This window comes from Mchenga conophoros, linkage group LG15 (genome assembly GCF_057382185.1).
Source record: "Mchenga conophoros isolate Kocher_MC1m ecotype Shallow Benthic linkage group LG15, M_conophoros_male_GT1.1, whole genome shotgun sequence".
Classification (NCBI taxonomy): Eukaryota; Metazoa; Chordata; class Actinopteri; order Cichliformes; family Cichlidae; genus Mchenga; species Mchenga conophoros.
The window spans coordinates 15,761,551-15,785,010 of NC_140540.1; the positions used below are offsets into that span (position 1 = coordinate 15,761,551).

Here is a 23,460-nt window from a genome sequence, read left to right on the forward strand (position 1 = left end):
ATTCTGGTTGTACAAGACAAAAACGATATAAAAATTTTTATTTTTAGTTGAACAGCAAAATCACAAATGCATTATCCATTTCCAGTCGAGCTAATGAAGGCTACTTGGAGCAGACATGGTCTCCACTGAAGATCTTATTTTGTATAAAGTGATTTGATCTCTTCATGCAGTCACCATGATGGAAGAATCTAGTGCTACAGTGGTTCTGCAGTGTGGATAATCCCCTTCTCAAAAAGTAGTTCAGCCAAAGCAATCTGGGAAAAAGTAAAGGGAAAAACATGAGGATCAACCACTAATGAGAAACACAGGACTAAATAAGTGATTTCACTGTGCAGAAACCCCGTTTATACAGGTACCCATCTAAAACACTGAAGATAAGCCGCCACATACGAGACACCTTCTGCCAAAAACAAAACTAAACATAACAGAGTGTGTGAAGGTAATAATTACCCTGTCCTGCGCAGATTCACATGGGAGGCTTCCTACTGTCACAAAGCCGGGATATGAATGGATCAAAAACTCGACAGTATCTGTGTACTAAGAGGAAAAACAAGTCAACCCCATCATTAGCACAGTTTACGAGACCTGACATTTGATGACAAACACATCTACCAATCTTTACCTCTGGTTTTATTTCAAAACTCTTGAGCTGCTCTTTGTGGTAAACTCTGGAGTTGTCAGTGGTGTAGTAAAGATGAACCGCATCTCCGTCATTGCATAACCTGGCGATAAAGATTTACAAGACAAATGACAATGACACTTTTCTGCTTTAATTGGTAGCCTTAACATATAGTCAAAAAAATCTGTGTTACCGGGCACACTGAGCACGTAGAATTCTGATTTGAGTCTGGGTAGTGATGTGTACACCCACATCCTTTACTTGTCCACCTTCCCACCTTGTAGGTGCTCCTTTCACACTGGTGACCAGTTCATCTGTGGGTGATGGTATGAATTAGAATTAAAAGCAATATCGTGACATGCATCTCATTAAAAAAAAAAAACTATTGCAACAATTACAGCTCTCTCCATCACATACCTGGAGTGAGAGTGGGAGGAAGGCAGTCATGAATGAAATCTTTAGCCTTCTGATCAACAGCAGCATCCAGTGGTGCGTAATTTGTTAGCCTCTTCATCAGATTATCGATACGAGAGAAGAACTTTGCCCTGCGCGGGTCTTCCTACACAAGGATAAGTTTTGTCTTTAGCTAGTAATTGGGAGTAAATGAGGACAACACCTGAAAAGTTGGTAAAAATCACTTCATTTAAATACCTTGTCGGAGTTCTGTACTCCCATGTACGTCAGGTAGTCCAGAGGTAAACCCCGTCTAAACTCCACGTCCTCCTCCATTGCTACTTCCAATGCTGCTGGGACCAGCTGAAAAAAAAAGAGCAGTAAATTATGAATACCCCTTTGTAAGTATAACTGTCTTAGGCAATCCTTAGGTTAAGAAAGACAGGTGATGTATGAACCGTCAGCGAAATACTCTCCACCAGAAATCATTAGTATCATCTGTCAGCAGGAAAGACTGCTTTGATTATTACTCTTCACCTGCAATGCAAAACCACTTCATGCTGGATGCAAGATTTATACCCTTTTGCTCACTACTGGCACTGGTACTGGTTTCAGAGTCCGGCCGTTGTCTTCATCTGCATGCATCACAGGGGGAAACAGGGAGGTTTTTTTTTACCTTTTGCAGCAGATCTCCCCAGCTGTTCTTCTGGTAAGAGGAGATGGTGATGTGCAGAGAGTGTGCATCTGGTAGGCAGTTGCCTTGATGGATAAAACCTCGAGGGAAGTAGATGAGATCTCCGGCTTCTACCACCACATCTAGGATCGGCTTACCAATGTCTGCCTGGTCGAAGTTTGCTGAAGAGAAATCACAAAGCAGACACCCCTGAGCATTAATTATATTTATTTATAATTCTGTTTTCCAAGCAAGAGAGACCATTTTATTTCCACAAATCAGTAATTTATCAATCAATCAATCAAGCTTTATTTGTCACAAGCAGGTTGCCCTGCAGTGAAAATGGGACCCCCCCCCCCCCCGACCTTACACACATAACACAGACATCACATGGGGTTACAAGTTGAGTGATGAGTTGAGGGATGAGTGAGTGCTTATCAGTGTAAGTGTATGTGTGTGCGTGTCCATAGTTCAGCTGAGACAGTGTCCTTTGCCCTATCAGGCTAAGTAAACAGTCCTCCAGCCAATCCAGGTGGCCTTGCATGGGATGGGAAGAATAGTCATCACACAGTCGTTATCAGGGAGTGATTATTCGGGTCCAGCCTTGGGCCTGCAGCTGGCACCATGGTGGTGTCTGCATTACTATGTTGATTTTGTTGATTTTCCATGCGAGCAGCCCAGGATAATTTCAAGCTGTTCTTTAACACTCCGACACTGGTCTCTCAATCTCCTGTTGGAGAGCCGCGAGCCTCCCCATGATGGTATCAAACTTCGGTTAGGTGGTGTTGTCATTCTTTTGATTCTGAGACCCCACAACTGCAGTGATCCGTTCCGCAATGTGTTCCAACTGTCGCTCAAGGGTCTCATTTTGAGCAGGCCTCTCTCTGATGTATCCCCCCCATACGCTCAGTGGTGTTGTTTTGAGCCTTCACAGCAGCTGTAAGCGTCTCCAAGGTGTTAACCATGCTGCGTTCGTTGTGAGAGGTCGCGCCTCGTCCCATCGCTTCAATTCCAGCGGGCAGCCTTGGGGGGGTTTGAACAGCCGGTTCCGCTCTCTTATTTCTCCGATAAACCAGGGCCAAGCCAGCTCCGATCAGCAAGAACCCTGTTATCATGGTTCCGAATAGGTAGATATCTTCAGCGTCCTCGATTGACAGTCCCGCCAGGCACATGACCCTCCAGTTCTGCCACCCGTCCATCGTGTATCCGGCAGGGAAAGTCCCTCCAGGGCACTCGGGCTCTCCCGAGCCCAGACTTTTCGTTGAGAAAAGGGTGTCAATAGCATTCAGAGACCATTTGATCAAATCCATAATTCTCTTTTAGGTTTTAGAGAACGACAGTGAGAGACTGTTCCAGGGAAAGTAATGCACACAAGACAAGACAAGGACATAGAGGCTAAGCAGGGAAGATAAGGGGAAGGAGGAAGGAGGAGAGGAGGAAAAGTGCGACCGCCTTCGCTGAGAGCCAAAGTCTGTTTCAGGGCTAGCAAATCTTTACATATTCATGCATTTTCTCCATGTATAATAATGTTTACATATTATGATTAGAAACTGTTTGTAATTTTTTTAAATTTATTTGTAAGTGACACCACAAGACATGAAATATTTCTTTTTCTGCCCTCCTTTATCAAACCCACTCCACCATCATTCTCTTACTTTTAATTACAAGTGCTTTTTACAAAGTACCCATTCCCCTGCTGCCCCAGGATCCCATGAGGTTCAGACCCAAAGGCATCAAATAATTATGCTAATAAAACGCAACCGTTAAAAACTACTAAGACGATTAGTTTTGTTTTTACTCACGACTCGAAAGCACGGGCAAGACCTCATCGTCTGATCTAAAAAAAAAAAAAAAGACAAAAATGAAAGAGTTAAAATTTTATATATATATATATATATATATATATATATATATATATATAATAAACAAATTAAAAACCACATATGCAAACTGACTTAATTTATTATTGTTTTAATTGGTCTGAAGGTTCAATAAACACCCCAGTTTCACAAAAATGAGAATTTTCTGCCAATTATTTTATGGTTCAGGCTTTGCTGGGTTCAATCAACACTGATTTGGATGCTTAAGTAGTTTTGTATAAAACTTTAGTCCATCATGACCCACATACTATAAATAAGTCTGTTATGCAAGTTTGCTGATTTAAAACATTTGCAGAGGTTTACTAATGTAATGACATCACATAATGTGCACTTTAAAATTGTGGTGCTCTTTTTTGAAAGTTTCCCTGCCGTTTTTCACCTTGGGCTGTACACTCGCCAGTGTTTCTTCCCCTCCAGCTGAACCACAAAGGCTTCAATGTCATCATAATGTGGAGCAAATCCTTGTGTGCCAGGTGGTGTCAGGTATCTGGTTGAAGAAAAGGCATACACAGATCAAGACCAAAACAAATGGAGTATTCCCCAATGTGACCGATTTTTGCCCCAAATACTTACATATTGGCTCCCGCCATGCTGCCAAACTGCTCTTGGAGGATGGACAGCACGTTCCACACCGTGGAGGAGAAAGCCTGAGGATTCAGCATGCGGAGGGAGCAGCCACTCTGGGAATTGAGACACCAAGATGACTACTAATCTGCAGCACAGAGCAGATGGCGCACTGATGCAGCTAATGGAATGACTTCTATCATGCGGCAATGAAAAATATTCAAATTAAAATATTACTTAGTACATAAATATACATCTGATTTTTCTCTTAATGAAGGTGGTCCCAGAAAATATGAAAATGAGGATAAGCTTTAATGATCCCCACAGAGAAAGTGAATGCAGCTAATTTGCATCAAAGGGCCCAATTATTAGGAAAGTAATCAGGACATTAAAAATGCAGAAATCACTGAAATCTTGCTTTAGACATAATCATAAATCAGCAGCCTGCAGCACTGTGTCCCCACCTCATAGAAGTCCCACGCAGTGTATGGGAGCACTCTCCCTGGAGGATTGTGAGTCTCTCTCTTGCCATTAGTGTAACTTGTGACATCCAGGTTCACTCCATACTGAACATCTTCCTTAAATATTAAAAAAGTCAACAAATATTCAGGACCTTTATTCCTTATTTATACTAACAAATATGACCAAACTGCTCTGGACGATTATTAGTCTGCACAATTAGAGCAGGGTTGTCTCTAATTTTACATGGCGGCTACATACAGTCGACCAGTGAAACGCCCCTTTCTATCAGTGTAAAGAAGTTTAACTAGACACTTAATCCCTGAGATATCTTAATTACTTTGGTAATGTGAATGGCTGTGGCGGAGGTCTTCATCAATAGGAAAAGCTGTAAAACTTCAGAAAAATACAGTTAAAAGCCCAAAATTTATGTCCGACTTCACGTGTTCCAAAACTGTCCAGTGGGCCAGATTTGCCTTTGACGGGCCAAATTGACATCCCCGAATTAGAGGTTTAAAAAAGGTGCCAGTTTGGTTAAAACATTTGTGAGACTTCCAGTAACAGATTACAATCCTTAAAAGTGCCAATAAAGCCTGCCATCCATCATGTCCCCTGATAAACACAGATGGGGAGATTATGTCTTCTGTTTATCCACCCATTCTCCAAACATTTCAAGTACTTGGTTCCACTTGCACCTTCCCTTGACTCACCTGGTGCTAATTCAATGTTTTGAAAAAGAAAAAGCGCAGTATCCATTTTTAACTAAGTTTAAGACTTAGTTTCAGGTTTCTTACCTCTCTGAAAATGCGATCGAGCTCTGCTGTGGAGAACAGTCCCTTGTAGTAATCAGGATTCTTACGTTGGACAAAGATGGGCTTTTTTTCCCATATTTCCCTGAGGAAAGAGGGAAATGTATCAATACCCAAGACCTGTACTAAGGAGCATGATTTAAGTTAGTTGGTTAACCCTGGGGTTTGAGTATTGCTGCAGCAGTTCATTTCTCAGACAGGTCACTTATGCTGCAGACCTAACCTGCTCCAGAGCAGTTTATGTTCAAGATTAAAGATCAACATGTATAAAAATCACTGGCTAATGGCCAATCAGGTCTCTGGAAAATGATATCACCACTCCCAGAAGATCCCCCAGACTACTGAGCATGAATAATAACGTTTTAACAGTGTCTAAAGTCTTTGGACTTTCCCTGATGAGCATCAGAAAGAAATAGATTCTCAGGCACAGCTTTCCTCCTTTCCTCCCCTATTAGCTTCAAACTGTTTTATTGTTTTGTGAGCATTAATACATGGTCCTAAAACAAGGCCCCTGTTTGTGCTTGTGGACCTTATCACATGTAAATGACGTAAATGAAAAGTGAGGTAAAGTAACTGAAGGAGCAGAATATTAAAGTGTGTACTAAAAGAGAGAGAGAGAGAGAGAGAGAGAGAGAGAGAGAGAGAGAGAGAGAGAGAGAGAGAGAGAGAGAGAGAGAGAGATAGATAGATAGATAGATAGATAGATAGATAGATAGATAGATAGATAGATAGATAGATAGATAGAGCTTCGAAATAAGGAGTGCCAGCTGTTTGTACCTGAAAAACATCTTGTCAGGAATGGGGGTGATGAGCCACTGGAACAGCTTGCTCGCTCTCTCCCTGCTGTTGTTGACTTTTGCCAGGTCTGCCAGCAGAGTCTCGAGAGGCTCAGCGCTCACACACTCCACCGTCACCTGATTCTGACAAACACACACTCTATTAGGCCTTACACGTTTTTGAAATTCAGAAGACATTAAACCTCTATATTTACACTAGCAGGTAAACACACTCACGTGCGGAACTTCCTTCTGATTCTCCTCTTTTTGTGACGGCTTGTGAAGCTTCTTTCGCATCTTCTTCCTCTCAGCTTTTGCTTGAACTTTGACTTTGAGCTTAAAGGCTGCATTGTCCTTTTTCTTTTTCTTCTTAACTTCCGCCTATAAAAACAGAGAGGTTAAAACAATGCCCAGAAGACAGACGTGTGGAGATAAAGAGGAGAGGGCTGGAGTCAGTGCTGCTCCTCGTGCAGCAGTCAGACACTCAGTCTTTGGTTTTACGTGTGTGTACCTGCATTGGAGGCTTCTTAGCCGGAGGAGGCTGGTCCGGTTTTACATTTTGATACAAGGCAAAAGCTGACATGTGTTTGCTCTCCATTTCACACCCGATGTACCACCAACCCACGACTTCTACACATGCTCCTGCGCGCCACTCCTTCTTCTACGAATGTTGTGTCGATTTGTTCTCTAATGGACTCTTTACCGCCACCTACAGACGTGTGCTTGATTTGACCTGATTCAATTTATTTCAATTTCTCCTCTTCTCCTTGTTCTTCGTCTTCTCAAGTAAACCAGTGTGAATTTAAAAATAATTAAAACTGTTTATTGTAAAAAAAAATTTGTTGTACAGCAATATGATGGCAGGAAAATAATCAAAAAAATTACCAAAAACAAAAAGGTTTTTCCCAAAAGATAATGAAGCAACAGAGAAAGGCTAATGTTTTTTCTTTATTTTTTATTTTTTATAACGTTCTACATTGTTGATAGATACTGAAGACATCAAATATATGAAGCAAAATATATGGAATTATGCAGCAAATACAAAATAGATTAGTAACTCAAATATGTCTTATATTTTTGACTCCTCAAAGTAGCCATCCTTTGCTTTGTTGCCTTGGTCTTCTCTCATTGAGCTTCATGATGTAGTCACCTAAAATGGTTTTCACTTCATAGGTGGGCCTTTTCACCCACTTTGGATGTTATCATTCTATTCAGTGGGCGTTATTAGGAAAAATCAGTCCCATAGATATGGGCCAGTAGGGGCCTTCTACACCTGCTAGTTTGTTCAGAAGTGTTCTCAGGGTTCATTTGTGGAATTTCTTGCCTTTTTAATGGGGTTGGGACCATCAGTTCTGTTGTGCAGAAGTCAGATTGGTACACAGCTGACAGTCCTTATTTGACTTTATGATACCTAAATAGACCCACATTGAAGGCTCAATAGGTAATGGACAAAGTCACATACAACAGTGATAAAATAGCTTAATAAAAAAATTAAACAAGAAAAAGAATGAAGGCAAATAATTGCTAATTAATGAACTCGTCAGTTGAACAATTAATTAACTATAGGCCAACTATAGCCAACTATAAGCCACTTCACCGTTCACCTGTTAGAAGACATCTGTTTTTTATGGTCCATAATGCCGGCACCAGGTGGCGCAGTTTCACTGCATTTCCAGCGTTTGACGGCACCGTAGCATCGACACAGTTTCCCATAATGCTTTGCTGCGTGCGGTCGGCGCTGTTTGTCCAGCCGTCGTTCCAACAGTGCAGCTTTTAATGGTGCTGGAAGCGGTGCGAGATGAAAATGCTGCAACACCGCAGGCTTGTCTTGAGACTGTAGACCTGCAGATTCAGCACACGGAGATTTCTGCGGTGTGTCAGATATTCCTGGCGCCTTTCACTCAGTTTTTTAGGACATCTTGGACTCCTCTATCCCGGTGAGTTGTAGCCGCTGAAGCTAACATCAGTCTGCCAGTGTAGTACAGAGCAAATGCGTTTTGTTGTGACCACTGCTGGCTAGCACGCTAGCTAGTTGGAGAGATGAGATTTGTAGCCCCTTGTGTGGTTCCCTGCAATCCCCTGGCCATCTTTAATATGTCCTCCCGTCCTCGTTGGTTCCTAGATGTGAATTTTCAAAGTCCCGAAAGGTAGTTGAGTGGATTTCTGTAGCCCCTGCTAGTCGTGAGTATGTTTTGCTTTGATCTCGGCACACAGCCGGTGTATTCGAGGCTTTGCTGTAATGTTGTCTGAATATGACCCACCTGGGCTGCCCCGAAAAAATTTCGATCTTTAATATTTGAATCCCCGTTTTTTTTTTTTTATTGTCACCTGCAAAACCTGCGCCACTTTTATGGCGTGTAGATTGTCACAAATGTCGCTGTCAGTTCAACATCGAGCTGCTTGTCAGTCGTGATAATTTATATTCATGTTTCATGTTAATATACTGACGACAGTTTCAGCATCTCACCGGTCATCGTTTACACACCAATAATAAATAATAATTTGCTTTTATAATAGGCAGTCAATTATAATGACATTTTTTAGTTTTAACACAACGATTGGAAAAGTTTAAAAATGGCTTTAAGTCATGGACTGCATCTTAACCACTTAATCAGTTGGCTTTTTTCTCCTTTTTAGATATTATTTTCAGTGACTTTATCTCCTGGCTGTTCCACCCCATTAACTAGTATTGATTCCCATAATATGAGTAAATTCAAATTCTAATTCAAATTTTATTTGTCACGTACACAGTCATACACAGTACGATATGTAGTGAAATGCTTGGACAACTGCTCGTGACCTAAAGAAAACAAAAAAGGAAAAGGCTATGAATAAGATAGGAAATAAATATGAAAAATTAATGTGCTGCCTAAACTCAGCATTCGTTACTCAGTTGCCATCTATCATCTCGTTTATATAAACGAGGGTAGACCGAAAATTACGTAAACTCGCCAGATAACCACAAAATTAAACTGAGCTCAAACAAAAAACTGGACTTGATTGTTTAAGACTGAGTGCATGAAACTTTTTAAAAGCAGTGAGGGAGTTTTCCAGAGTATTGTCTTACACTCAGTGGCATCTTCTTTTGTTACACCTTTCTAGTACCAGGTTGGACCCGCCTTTGCTTTCTGAACGATTAATTCTTTGTGGCATGGATTTAACAAGATGAGGAAAACATTCGGGAGTAATTTCGGTCCTTATTGAAGTAATAGCATCACACAGTTACTGCAGATTTGTCGACTGCACATGTGGGGGTTATTTGAGTACAGTAAATTCATTGTTGTGTTTAAGCACTTTGATGATTTGATCTATGTAGGAAGACTGTTATCCTGCCGGAGGGCAGGGATGGACACTGTGAGCAACAATACTCTGGTACACTGTGGCATGTAAACGATGATCTGTTGGTACTAAGGCAACCAGAGTGTGACAGTGTTCCATTATACAACCAGCAGCATCAACCATTGATAAAAGGCAGAAAAGATCCAAGCTTTCATGTTGTTTACTCCAAATTTTGTCTCTATCACCTGAAAATCACAGCAGAAATGGAGACCAGGACCAGGTAATGTTTTCCCAGTCAGAGAATTGCAAAAAAAGTGAAGTTATTTACATGCTTGGTTTGACCTTCAGCGTGCCTAAATGTCTGAATGCAACGAGGTGCTGTCATGTAATTAACTAATTAGATATTTGCATTTATGAGTGGTTGTACCTAACGAAGTGGCCAGTGAGTGTAAGCCCACTCTGAGTGAGCTCTTTGCAGATGTGGAATATAAAGCCCTGTAGCTGATATTAAGGCAAGGCTTGGCATGTTTTTGGGAAGCCTTAGGTTTCTGCCTGGGGCAGTGCTTTTAAAGCATGTTTCTATAACCAGCGAACCAGTTTTCACTCACATGTCTTTGCCCAAGGTCTCCACTTAATAGCTGCTGTATCAGAGTTGTAGAGCTGTAGCTGTGAGGTTAATTCATTTGTGCCTTTAATGAATTGCATTATCAGATTATACCTTTTGTTTACTTTTACGTTTAAGTCAGTAGATCATATTTAAAAGACAAATGAGTTTGAGTACATGTCATATTTGTCCTTGACGCTTGGTGAAAGCTGCTGAATACACTCTGATTCTGAAAGAAGAGTGCAGGGAAATTGGCTTCTGTGAACACTGCACCTGGAGCTTATGTACTTTCCCCTATCTTAAAACCAATATTGATAATCGTGTCTGTATTTGTCATGTGTTATTAGAGTTCTGTCTGAGACTGGGCAGCAGTTTCTTCCTATCCGGTTAGTGCCGGTGTCTTATGTTATCACAGGAAGTGTTTTTATTTGAAGGAATTCTTCCATCTCTTGATGTTTTTCTTGCTGTGCTGAGATATGAACAAGAGCAGGTTGTTAAAGTGTTTGCATCATGATAATAAACAAAAGAGACATGTGTTTTTGTGATGATGCAGCACAAAATCTATCATAGAGAATGCCAATAAAGATCTCTCCAAAAGCTGAAATCTCACCAAACAGCTGTTTGTGTGGTTAGAAATTTCCACACTTACACGGTTAGATTGGACTACAGTGTGGATGAATATGGGCATTACAGGGCAGCGTGTGTTCTTCTGTGGATAAGGATATTTATCTAGTTTTTGGAGGTGTCACTGCCACGTGTTGTTTTTATTTATTTTTTGAGGGGTTGGGTGATTTCTTATTCTTGTGGTCACACACAGTAGCAATCAACATCTTTCACAAGACACACCAGTGTTAAAACTAGCATTTCCCAAAAGGTACAATATGCTTGCTAATATCCTTTGCTTGTTAAACACATACCTGAGGTGCACATTATTAAATTTGATCATGTCTAGTGGCCATTCAAGTGAAAAATTAGCTGTGTTACATCAGTATATTATATGCTATAGGATTAATAGTTATATAGGAGCTTCAGGGAAGTACTTGCTGCTTATGAACGGTGGGAGTCACCTTGTAGATGAAAATATGAGGCTCTGGATTTGAAGTCAGTTTTTTTTTTTTGGCATGGGATCCTGTTTGGGTTAGAAGTGAATATGCTTGATTTAAACCAAATGCATCTGGCAGAATCCTACTGTATGAGAACCAGTATAACCAGGTTCCAGACTGGTCAGTAGTGAAATATTGATAAGCACCTGAACAACCACAGTCGTTATCGGTGTTTATGCTAATGCTGGTCAGCTAGTCATAATGAAGCTGTTTACATTCTGTGCACTCTATTCAGGGCTGGCAGGGCAAAATATTCATTAATGTTATATTACTTCACATTTTAATGAAAGTACACCTGAGTGCAATACACTGTGTGCAAATAGGTAGTCGTATGTAGGCAGGGTAACTCCAGCAACCTCAGGAAACGCACATGTGGCCTTCCTTAAAGCAGTGCAGTGTGTTTGGTTGCTCTAAAAGCAGCAAAGTGGTTGCACTACCAGAGTGAGGTTTCCTGGCCCTGATGCTGATGGGATTTTCCAAACTAACAATGTAACACTTGTTATTTTTTTAAAATAAGTCTGTAGTTACTCACTTGGGACATAGTGTTTGTAATTATTAGTACTTAGATGCGCAGCAGCCTCGGCTTTGTCACTGGAAGAGGTCAGACACCCAAATTGGGCAGCAAGGTGCTGCATTGGTTTGCAGTCATTTCACAGCAAGGAGGCCCATGGCTCAAATCATCTGATCTCGATAGAGTTTGCAGGTTCTCCCTGTGGCTGCATGGGTTTTGTCCAGATACTCATGCTTCCATCCATATCCAAAGATATTGATGTTAAATTAATTTTGTACTGGCCAAGGATGTGAGGTAGATGAAGGGCTTAAGTACAAAGAGTAAAGTGCTGTATGACTGTAGACTGATATGTGGTCAGTAAGACTAGAAAGCACTGTATGAATGAGCATCCAACCCATTCTCCACTGGCCTGTCTCCAAGTTTGTTGTAAAAGCCTGAAGTTCATTTTGGTACAGTATCCTCTTCCTGGTGGGAGCTGCACTGACAGTGAGGAGTAACTCGTTTTGGTTTGCTCATGAATGTTCAGATGTTTATTATTATGATGCCGCCTGTGTAGGCAGCTGGACTTATTTTATAAGTTCAATACTCCCCATCAGCTGTTAGAACTGAAGAAGCTTATTGGATGAGAGGTGAAACATCTTCAGGAATAAAAAAAAAAAAAAGGAATCCATTTGCCTTCAGCTCAGCCACTTGAGACCACCCCCATGTTAGACAGCTAATTAAATCACATGAATAATTCTTGAATTCTGTTTAGGTGTCTCTGTTTCTCAGCTTCAGACTGCTAGGTATGTCCTTGCCAGCTCACTGAGATTCTGACACCTGTGCTTTTCTGATTGCTATCGCAGGCCAAAATATCTAAATATCTGCTGTGAAATGGCCCAGTTGTTATTTTCTCACTGACTGTGATGAAGAGAAAAGTGGTCAGAATTTGGCTTGATTGCTCGCGATGATAATTATACCGTGGAAGGAGATGGAGGTGCTTCTTTATGGCAGTCCTGATTTGTTTTTTACCACACTAGAGTGAGAGGGTTCGGCTGTGGTTTTCAAACACTGAAGACATTAATTGCCTTGTATTTTGTGATGAGGGCCTGGATGAATCATCAAATAGAGCTTGTGCCTCTTGACTTGGATTCTATCAAACTATTCTGCTCTTGTCAGAGAAAATGCAGAGGTTTAGAGCTACTTGAATAGCTGACTGGTCACACTATGGAGGAGTGAGCTCTGCTACTCTGCATCATCCTCTAAATCTTCTTTAAACGGCAGGAAAAGTTAGGCAACATAAACCATGGACAGCTTGTTCCATTTGTTTATTGAAACACAGAAGAATGGTTTCTTTGCACTAGAAGACAGAAGTAAATGTTTTGAGTGAAGCTTCTGACAAAAACAGATGCAGCGGCTCAGAAAATGAGAAAAGAGCAGAATGACAGTCCTGCTTTTACTTAGCAAACAGCAGCTCTTCATGCACTGCCTGCAAGCAGTAGGATTTCTCGGCTCACTCATCTCCAATAATACTACAGTCACACTAGGGAAAACAGTAGTTTGGGACTTTGACATGATTAAAATTACTGCAACAAATAAAGCACAATAAACTTGTGATCCTTTTGCCTTTTAAATGGTTGTTTTGAAGACGGGTAGGGTAAGGCTGTGACTACTTGCAGTCAGTTCCCGTCCTTAGAGCGACTATGAGGCTTCAGGATGGAGATTAAACTGAGTCGGTGTGTTGGAGAGGATTCGTAGCAGCTTTTGGAAATTGGAAATAGTTTTATAGAAACGAGTTATAATTGAATTTGAACAAATATAAATGTTTAAAATATTATTTAAATTTGTTTAGATCTGTGTTATACTGATTGTCATTTTCTTTTCATGTTGTCTGTCCAAACATGGATGGAATGAGTTCTGTTGACGTTATATTGACCATGTTTCAAGACACTAATTAGGAGAGTTTTGTATGATAATTGATTTAAGTATTTTATCGCCCTGCTCCATAAAAATCGTTATTTCAAACATTTATATAAACTTATAAAATCCCCAATTAGGATCATTAATGATGTAGGATTTAGAGACCACACGATATTTTGTTTTCAGGTAAAAAATTGTGAAGGTCATGGATTTCAAAAAATGTAAAACTGCACAAGTTTTGTATAAAGTCAGATATAATCTGCAACTAGGAAATGTACAGAGGATTTTTATTTATTTATTTATTTATTTATTTATTTTGACAGAGAGGGAGACTATAACCCGAAGGCTAAGCTAAACTTCAAGACACCTAATGCACAAACAATAGTGAAAACCTCTTTTTCATTTGTGGAGAGAATAGTTTCCCATCTGTTTCTGTCTATGTCTCTGTCTATCTATCTACTGAATATAAATTTTGAGGTGAAGTCGAGGTGACGATTGTAAGTTGCTAGACTGTGGCGCATTGGGTAAGGATTATGAAGTGATTTATAAGCGTGCATAATTGAATGGGTCAGGTTTGCAATTACATGCAATTAGGGCTGCCACGATTAGTCGACTAGTCACGATTATGTCGACTATTAAAATCGTCGACGACTAATTTAATAGTCGACGCATCGTTTGAAGCTTTGTAAGATCACAAAGGACGCAGGAATGCGTAGTAGGATTTAAGAGTGTAATAACGGACTGAAACAGAAGATGGCAGCACTGCATGTACAAGGATGCCAGCTGCCGTTAAACCCCGAAGAAGAAGAAGCTGTGTCCCAGAATTCATAGCGCAGCTGTCAACAATGGCGGCAGCTAGTTAGTTTTAACTTTACTCTTATTATTCTTTCTGGGTCACAAAATAAACGTTTAACATATTTTCAGGCAGGAATGTAGCTGTGTAAACCTCAAATATCTGCTCAGTTTATCAAGACACCACATATTTTCAAAAGCGCTCCGACGTTTTCGGAGACGTCTGTTACCCACTAGCTTGTTAGCTAGGCGGGGGCAAGGCTAACTAGAGCCGTGAGAACACCGGACTCCCGGCAAATCGTTTTCAAACCCACCGCCGTCTTTCGCTAGTCAGGTTAAACATGATATATGAGTCACTTAGATAACTTAAAAATGTTATTGTTTGGCTTTCTTTAGTATTTTATTTGTTCCTGAGTAAATCGGTTTGGCTGAGATTAAAGTTATAGTTTTTACACAGCTAAATAAACTTCAAGCAGACAGCTGATTATCAGAAGTGTGAGATGCTCCAGAATTTACTCCGGTGTCCTGTTATATTTTAGATAGCAAGGAGTTTATTAAACTTCACCGAAACAATCTGCAAATTTCATTAAAAATTAATAAACTATCATCTTGTCTTTATTTTTAGTTAGCACAGACCTTAAACACTTAAAGCTGTAAGCTAATGATAGTTATATAAGAGCAGATGCTGCTGGTGCAATAAGCTGTACGTCCAATGGATGATGATCTGATTAGTCGACTAATCGCAAAAATAATGGGTGACTAATCGACTATCAAAATAATCGTTTGTGGCAGCCCTACATGCAATCTCTTTGTGGTAATACGATGATAATTTGAAAATGGTTCCTATCTGCATACACAGAAATTCACACGAACTACTTGCCTTTAGAGTTCAGGCAGATCCTCATAGATTTGAAACAGAAATGATGAAATTCTGCCACACATGGTTACAAAGTTGCTGCAAGATTGCGAATTACCTGCAAATTCACCTTGCCAGTTGGCAACTAGCGATCTGAGTCCTCTATTGTAAAGTGTTGTGGTGTTGATGAGTTGATTGCCAACACGTTGCAATCAGTCTGTCTGTTTAGAAATTAAATGGTAGTTATTTGCAAACCTTCACCGAGAGTGTTTGAGAGTGATTGTTGTTGCTCCAAGTTATTCTCTACAAGATATGCAGAGATGTCACCAAACTGGAGCTCTGGGAGAGATGTCACCACTTTCAGGGATTAAATGAAGCTGCCAGGGCAAACTGTGGATCACAAGTCCCCAAAATTCCTAGTTTCAGTGAGCGTTTGGTTGCTGCAACTATTGTCAGTTGGTTGGCAAATGTGAAAAATTTCATTGTGCGAATCCGTTGTCCAAGTTGCTTGGAGGTTGCCTTGCTATATTGTACTTTAGCTTGACGGAGCAATAAGCAACGTATTTTAAATGGGAAAAACAGTTTTGTGCACACCTAGTGGACCTTAGTCATTTCATTGTTACCCTTAAGGTACTGTAAGAGCCACTCGTGACTGAAGCAGTTGAAAATAACTGCTTTATTGCAAAAGTTGATTGTCAGTCTGGAAGACATTTCCTTCACTTTTTAATACACGTGGTAAGATTTTTCCTTTTTTTGATCAGTGTAGCTTTAGAGTTCAGCCCATTGTGAGGCTGAGTAGTCATTAACAGCATGACTTAAAGTAGTGTGAAAGCTCTACATTGACGCTCAGGTGCAGTCTCTTTTGGGGTGGTACACTGCAATAATTTAGCCTTGTCAAGGGGCTAATCACCCTGGCTCCCCTCCCACAATCCATCAGTGTCTGGAGGATGAGGCTTGCGGGCTTCTGGCAGCTGTTGTCAGGCTGAGTCAATCTGTTATGGTCTACGCCAGCCTGCACGGGAAGGGGGAGAGAAAGAGCTCTCGGGAGGACACGGCAAGCCACTGCTATGGCAAGATAACAGGAGGAGTTATATGTTGAGAGGGCAGGATTTTACTATTTGTGTGCTAAATTTTGCTGTGTTATCTGCTGACTGTTCTGTCTGGAAAGTATTCATAGGGGGGGAGTCAGGTTTGAGCATGTATGACTTCGTGAGGACCTGCCTTGACATTAGGTTTAGCTGTTTGTATGTATAGCCCTTTATTGCTGGGGTTGTGTTTTAACTGTTGACCTTCAGTTCAGACATGTCTTTGATTAAACACTTAATTGATAATTAATGATATAATAGTAAAAACTAGAGATGGCACGATACCACTTTTTTATGTCCGATACCGATACCGATATCATAAATTTGGATATCTGCCGATACCGATATGAATCCGATATAGTGTTTTTTAATCAACAAAACTGTTTTTTAAATATCTTGCTGCATTTTGTATAAGTTCATACTCAAGTTTAAAACAACAACTACACTAAAGCTATTCTGTTATACCTGTATGCAAAAAAAAATATTTCATATTTCAGCAATACTGATCAATCTAATAAACTTAAACCTACACCATCCTCCCTATTCTGGTATTTTAAAGAGTACTTAGCATAAATATTAAGCAACCTAACTAATAGGGTTCCAACTCCCAGCAACAACAAAAATAAATAAATAAAAAATAGGGAACCACCCCTCACGCTCCACCTCATGATGCTTAATCGCCGTAATCAACCTTAATTTGATGCAGTGTGAAAAAAAATGCACAGAAATCAATTATTTTTCAAGAAATATTAAATAGATTCAACATCTTTCTTCAACAGAATTGCAGACTGCACAGATGGTACCTTCCCAAAGGAAAAAGTACTATAGCTTACTAGGGTATATATATTAGACTTAATAGTTACTATATACAGTAATGGACTTCTATTCATTTTGCATCAAATTAAAACTTTGGGTGTCAGATAATTATTTATTAAAAGCTAGACATTTTAAATGAGAATAAGAAAGAAAAGTATGTCTTTGTGCCCCCTTTTCCCTGTTAATGCCCTATCGGCCCCCCTGGCTAAACTTTGCTAGATCCGCCCCTGCACAGTTACCAGCGTCAGCTACGTAGATAAAGATCCTGGTGTAGAAAGTAATATTAAATACATTCTAACAACAGCTGATCAAGCTTAAACGTGCTGCTGTTGTTCAGCCGCTGGTTTCCTCTTTCTGGTGCAAAGTGGGCCAAAAGCAAACCAGAGAGACGGACTCGCGACAGAAAAGCTGATCAGCTGATCGTTAAGCAGTTTCATGATTGAAGTAGCAGCAAGAAGAGGCAGTCGTTTGTTAAGCTTAACGCAGGAATGCTTTACAAACATTCAGAGATGGACTTACACACTTGCTTTACTTCTCTCGGGATAACTTTGTCGGAGATGAAATGCCGGGTTGCTAGCGAAGCTCCAAATGCTATCCAGACCACCGACAGGTCCGGCATGCCACAGCCACTCTATCACGTGATGCATACTGCTCCGAGTGCTAACGTTCTGAGGTGAGTTACGGCGTGTTGCAAGTTTTGTGAGCTGCTTTCGTGATATTTAATGGATCGGATTACATTTTTTATTTTTCTCCGATATCCGATCCAGTAATTTAGGTCAGTATCGGACCGATACCGATACGTAATATCGGATCGGCCCATCTCTAGTAAAAACGGTTGGTAGCTGGTGCCTGTGTTATGTAAGTGCATCTGTCCCTGGTTCGTTGCAATGTTAAGCTATTCTGCTGGTGTGAAATTTATCAGTTGAAAAATAATATACTTCTTGTAACTTTAGCATAGTGCATCACAAAAAGACAGCACCAGTCTCTGTTTAAGAACAAAGAACATCCCTAATTTACAGTCTGACAGTGCCAATAATTTCCAGGGTTTAACTCAAAGCTGCAGCTGTTTTGACATAAACAGCTTCTATGTCTTAAAATGAATTGTCAGTGGCGTAATATATTTACGCCAACACTGTCAAAGAGAAATGTGCTGAAATTGGTTATATTCATGGAGCAAAGACAGTGCTCAGTGGATTTAAATCACTTTTGAGTTCCAGCCAGACATAGGCTATTTTTCTATGTGATTATTGAGGCTTACAAACTAGTCCTATTTATGGCTTTAGCCCAATTGTTGATATTGCAGCCCTGGCAAAGAGTGGTGTTGATGCTGGGAGAGAGAACTGGCAGAGACCTCACAATAAGACTCAGTCGTCAAGCAAATATTTGGAGGCATACTTCCATTTGTAGTCTGTTCAGAGTGGATGGCTGTCCGCAACTTTGCGAGGGCAGACTGAGAGGGAGAAATCTTTCAAATCGTGTTGGTGGATGTAACACTACATTTATAAAATAGCCAAAGGTCACAATCAAATGATGCAGCAGGGGCTTGCAGGCATCAATGAAAACTAAATGAGGGTTAAAGAATGGCCTTCTTTAAGGTAGATGTTAAAGAAGCAGAGGTGTGATTACTACTGCAGTAATGATTTTGTTTTATCTATGTTTGCCACAAACCAGGACGCCTGCATAGATTTTTGTTAGTGCATGATAAATTCTAATTTTGCAGTGAAAAAGATTTAAAAAAAATATCTGATTATGGCAGAACTTTAAACGCATGTAGCACGTGATAATGTAAGAGCAACTTTTGGTCAAAGGAATAACAGATGATCTGCAGATCCTCTGCTGACAGCTGTCCATCGCCACATGGAGATCCCTCAGATTAAGTCGATGATATTGATCTCTCTCTGTGACTTAGTCACTATGCAGCTTAAAAAATATTGTCACAACATTTTTGCTCATTTTGATCAGTATTGATAATTTTTACTGGGAATGCACCCATTGGATATTTGTACAGGATATTGGCCTGATGCTGACAACGTGCTGATCTGTTCAATTCAGTTCTATTTTTTTTTTTTTTCCATTTAATTTATTTGTGCCTGATTGTTTTCTCAGTTCTCCAGCCTGTAGCTCAGAAATCAATCTCAGAATGCTATGTTCCCTAAAGGGCATAACGAGGCGCGGCACACATGGCAAACCACGGCAGGAGAAGGACTCATCAAATAACTATTCCAATTATTTAGGATGATACATTTTTTTGCCCTTAACTGTTTCTGTGATCATTATAATTTTTTTTTTAAATGATAATGTTTTATCTGATTATGCCATATTGTGTTGTATAATGAAAAGTCTTCCTAAGTATAAAACATGATATTAGTACAGTTAAATCTGAGATCATAAAATACAGCTGTAGTTGCAGCTATAACAAAGTTATTTATGATGCACTTGGGTTGTTCTAAAGTGACTGCTCCAAGGAGAGGATATATTATTTAGTTAAGTGCATGTTGCCTCGACCCCTCTCTCCTTGTGTCTCTACCACGCCTCCTCCACTTGCATCTCTGGTGGGAGGTGCTAAGGCGAGAAGAGGAATTGAGGATGGGCGGTTTGGGAAATTGAAGCGGGTGGTTTATTGTTCTGTGTTTACTTTGCCGCATGACAGCAGCAGCTAGCAGGACAGCTAATGTAGCATGAAGGAAGCTAATGGCAAAGACGCAGCAACTGGGGAGTTATTCAGTGATTGAAGGACTTCAACGAGATGATGCTTTAGCTTCTCTCTCTCTCTCTTGCGCTAAGAGTAACATAAAGGTTTATTAGTCAGTGCAATCTCTTACCGTGTTTGTGTGAGAGAGAAGGTGCAGAAAAAGGAGAAACCTGCATCTGCAAAAAACAATAGTAAGCATAAACCTATGGACTCTCCTTGATTTAAGAATTTGAGAGAATTAGTCCAAAAAATTAGGCATATTAAGTAAATTTGTCAAAAATGTGTAATATTTTATATTACTTAAACTTAAAGGATGGATTTCAAGTGTATTAGTTGAATACTGTTATCAGATTTGTGCTCGATATCAGTAGTAATCAAAGCGTCTGTGTTGGTTTGGAAATGGAAAAACTTGGATTGGTGCAGCAATTATAATTACTGCTTGCATTTGTTACTATGAATGATGCAGGAGCTGCGCTGATAATAATGTAAACATAATGTGTTTGTGTGGTGTCAGCTCACAACGGTGTTGTTGACTTCTGTAAGCTTAACAGAGAATTGGATGGTATTCTGCTTGGGTTTATAAAGATATCTATCTGTTGTTTGACGTTAGCATTGCAAAAGCCTAATATTAACTCATTCACTGCCAGCCATTGGCAGTGAATGAGTTAAACCCATTGACTCACTCCATGATTTTAAATATCAATGTAACAACTACAAACCTGCTACAATTGGCATCAGTTTGGGTTTACGTTTATTGGACAAATTAACTGAAAGGAAGTTCAAGCAATATCATCTCCCCTTCTTCACCTACTTTCTCTACTTGTTAACAGGATAAAAGTAGGTCTGCTGTATCTGTGTTGAGACAAACTAATTAAAAAGTAACAAAGTTGAAGCCAACTGTGAATAATTGCATTCGGTTATATATACATAACCACAAAGTCTTAAAAGATGCAAGGCTATGGAAAAGGAATACCAAATGGAATGCTATAATTTAATAAGGAAAGTAATTTTTAAGGTTGTCAGACATCTCTCCTTAAGGTTAGCATAAAGACCCCACCTCCTAGACACAATCAGTCATTCACGTCAGCAGCCGAACTTTTCACCAGTCGGTGCCAGACTTGTCTAAATGTAAAAATAAAATAAAATAAGCTAGCTCCCAGCATTAATTAACTCATTCAGCCGCATTTGTTGCTTCATGTTTAATCCGCTGACATTAATGGTGTCGGTCTTATAAGTCAGTTTAACTTCAGTAAGAAAGAAAGCATAATCCACAAAATGCTTCTTTTTTTTTTTTGTCCTATAATATATTCAGCATACATAGAGAAAATCGGGATTTGGAACTCCCTGTGCTTTGGTGTATGTTACACAGCTTTACTTTAGATGTTGCTTCTTTGAGGAAAAAGAGGGTTTTTTGACACACCAGAGCCTCTGCGGCAGTGAACTTGACATGTGTTCAATCAGAGAAGCAGTTTCCACTCTGGAATACAGAAAAACTCTTTCATTTTCTCTGCCCTCATTCTTCTTCCTGCCTCGGACGAACCGTTGTAACACAGAGAGACTGAACTTTGTGTAGTTGTGACGGCTGGATTCACTTTGCTCCAGATAAAGTGTGATAAGAGCCAAAGCGACTAATTGGGGTCGACCATGCCTTTTTCAAAATTGTGACATCTGGGCTTGTGAAATGTTCTAAGATGGTGATTAATGAGATGAATACTTATTTTATTATAAATCTGCGTGGCTTTAACAGGAAATGGATAATGAAGCACCTGGACCCCCCAAAAAACCCACAAACTGAGAGATTCTGTACTATTTTGGCTGAAGATAAGAGTATAAATGTGAAGTGAACAGTATAAATACAAAGGTGAGAAATATACAGAGGCCACATATAATGAGTTAAAGTTATTTTTAGTAGTTTCCATTTAGGGTGAGATTTTACTAGATTCTGCCAGGAGGAAGAGTGCATGAGAGGCTTGTTTGTGGCCTCAGACTCTTCTGTCCTATTTCATCTCTGACTAAAGTAATTATGCAGACTCAAATGTTTAAATGAGTACCATGTGGCAGCCTGTAATTAGATTTTTGGTAATGAATGGGTGAAATACCAGTTGCAGGCATTCAAGCACAGAACTTCCCTGTAAAGACGAGGTTTGACAGTGTAGCTTGACAAGGGACAGGGATGTGTCATTTAGACGCGTCGTTACTTAGAGGATGAAAAGACGGTTTGAACTTTGGTTTCCCGAAAGTTTCTTTTCTTAGAACCGACTTTGCTCATCACTCGAGAGACTGACAGAAGTTCTCATTATTCTGGGTCTAACAAAAAAATTATTGATGAATCAGCGCTACTCATTTGTAATATTACAGAAGTGAATTTTAAAAGAAAATACCAGTGAGAGTCCTCCACATTTTTTGTGCGCAAAGAAGAAAATTCAACACACCTAGGTAGGGCTGCCACAAACGATTATTTTGATAGTCGACTAGTCACCGATTATGTTTGCGATTAGTCGACTAATCAGATCATGCATCCATTGGACGTAAAACGTACAGCTTATTGCACCAGCAGCATCTGCTCTTATATAACTATCATTAGCTTACAGCTTTAAGTGTTTAAGGTATGTGCTAACTAAAAATAAAGACAAGATCATAGTTTATTAAATTTTAATGAAATTTGCAGATTGTTTCGGTGAAGTTTAATAAACTCCTTGCTATCTAAAATATGACGGGACACCGGAGTGTATTCTCGAGCATCTCACACTTCTGATAATCAGCTGTCTTCTTGATGTTTATTCAGCTGTGTAAAAACTATAACTTTAATCTCAGCCAAACCAATTTACTCAGGAACAAATAAAACACTAAAAAAAGACAATAACATTTTGAAGTTATCTAAGTGACTTATATATATTTAACCTGGTGGTTTTGAAAACGATTTGCAGGGAGTCCGGTGTTCTCAGCGGCTCTAGTGAGCCTTGCCCCCGGCTAGCTATCGAGCTAGTGGGTAACAGAAAACGAAAACGTCGGAGCGCTTTTGAAAATATGTGGTGTCTTGATAAACTGAGCAGATATTTGAGGTTTACACAGCTACATTCTCGCCTGAAAATATGTTAAACGTTTATTTTGTGACCCAGAAAGAATAATAAGAGTAATATTAAAACTAACTAGCTGCCGCCATTGTTGACAACTGCGCTGGGCTGCGCTATGAATTCTGGGACACAGCTTCTTCTTCTTCGGGGTTTAATGGCAGCTGGCATCCTTATACATGCAGTGCTGCCATCTTCTGTTTCAGTCCGTTATTACACTCTTAAATCCTACTACTTATTCCTGCGTCTTTTGTGATCTTACAAAGCTTCAAACGACACGTCGACTATTAAATCAGTCGTCGACGATTTTGATAGTCGACGTAATCGTGACTAGTCGACTAATCGTGGCAGCCCTACACCTAGGGTATCTTCTCGTTATCTAGATTTACGTCCCTTACTAATGTCATCAGCATACGCAGTCACGCGAAGCTGGTTATCAACTCATTAAGTTAACCTAGAGTTTCTTCTGTGCATTCACATGCAAGGGATGGCATTGTCATCCTCTGACCAATCACAAACATGGATATATGTAAGGCAGTAATGCGGCTGGTTTTCCAAAGGAAGTTAAAATTATACAGC

At 39.9% G+C, this 23,460-nt stretch overlaps 2 protein-coding genes across 3 annotated transcripts in view; one reads left to right on the forward strand and one right to left on the reverse strand.

Annotated features, from left to right (window-relative positions):
* Positions 1 to 21: 21 nt before the first annotated feature.
* Positions 22 to 6,848, reverse strand: riox1 (ribosomal oxygenase 1). 2 transcript variants are annotated; one of them, XM_085246651.1, is made up of 15 exons: positions 6,685 to 6,848; positions 6,411 to 6,554; positions 6,175 to 6,317; positions 5,383 to 5,482; positions 4,594 to 4,707; positions 4,139 to 4,245; positions 3,945 to 4,052; positions 3,488 to 3,522; positions 1,689 to 1,867; positions 1,271 to 1,375; positions 1,037 to 1,178; positions 813 to 933; positions 623 to 722; positions 451 to 537; positions 22 to 254 (listed from the first exon to the last, which is right to left on the reverse strand). In XM_085246651.1, exons 1-15 carry the CDS (start codon positions 6,769 to 6,771, stop codon positions 195 to 197), a joined length of 1,632 nt encoding a protein of 543 aa, XP_085102777.1. In that variant the 5' UTR covers positions 6,772 to 6,848; the 3' UTR covers positions 22 to 194. The 2 variants fall into 2 exon arrangements, with proteins under 2 accessions (XP_085102777.1, XP_085102778.1); XM_085246652.1 differs by having other exon boundaries at positions 6,175 to 6,311; positions 6,685 to 6,847.
* Positions 6,849 to 7,913: 1,065 nt separating this feature from the next.
* extl3 (exostosin-like glycosyltransferase 3) overlaps positions 7,914 to 23,460 on the forward strand; it is a 40,923-nt gene continuing 25,376 nt past the window's right edge. Inside the window, exon 1 of the mRNA XM_085245814.1 lies at positions 7,914 to 8,110. The gene's annotated coding sequence lies outside the window, so the exon portion shown is untranslated. The remainder of the gene's footprint in view (positions 8,111 to 23,460) is intronic.

What these genes read in the sequence shown, in the direction of transcription:
- riox1 (XM_085246651.1), bottom strand. Translation starts at nt 6,771, where the DNA reads ATGGAGAGCAAACACATGTCAGCTTTTGCCTTGTATCAAAATGTAAAA. An exon ending in CTAAGAAGCCTCCAATGCAG is followed by an intron (nt 6,555 to 6,684) that starts GTACACACACGT and finishes CTGTTTTTATAG; the next exon opens with GCGGAAGTTAAGAAGAAAAA. An exon ending in GTGAATCTGCGCAGGACAGG is followed by an intron (nt 255 to 450) that starts GTAATTATTACC and finishes ACTTTTTCCCAG; the next exon opens with ATTGCTTTGGCTGAACTACT.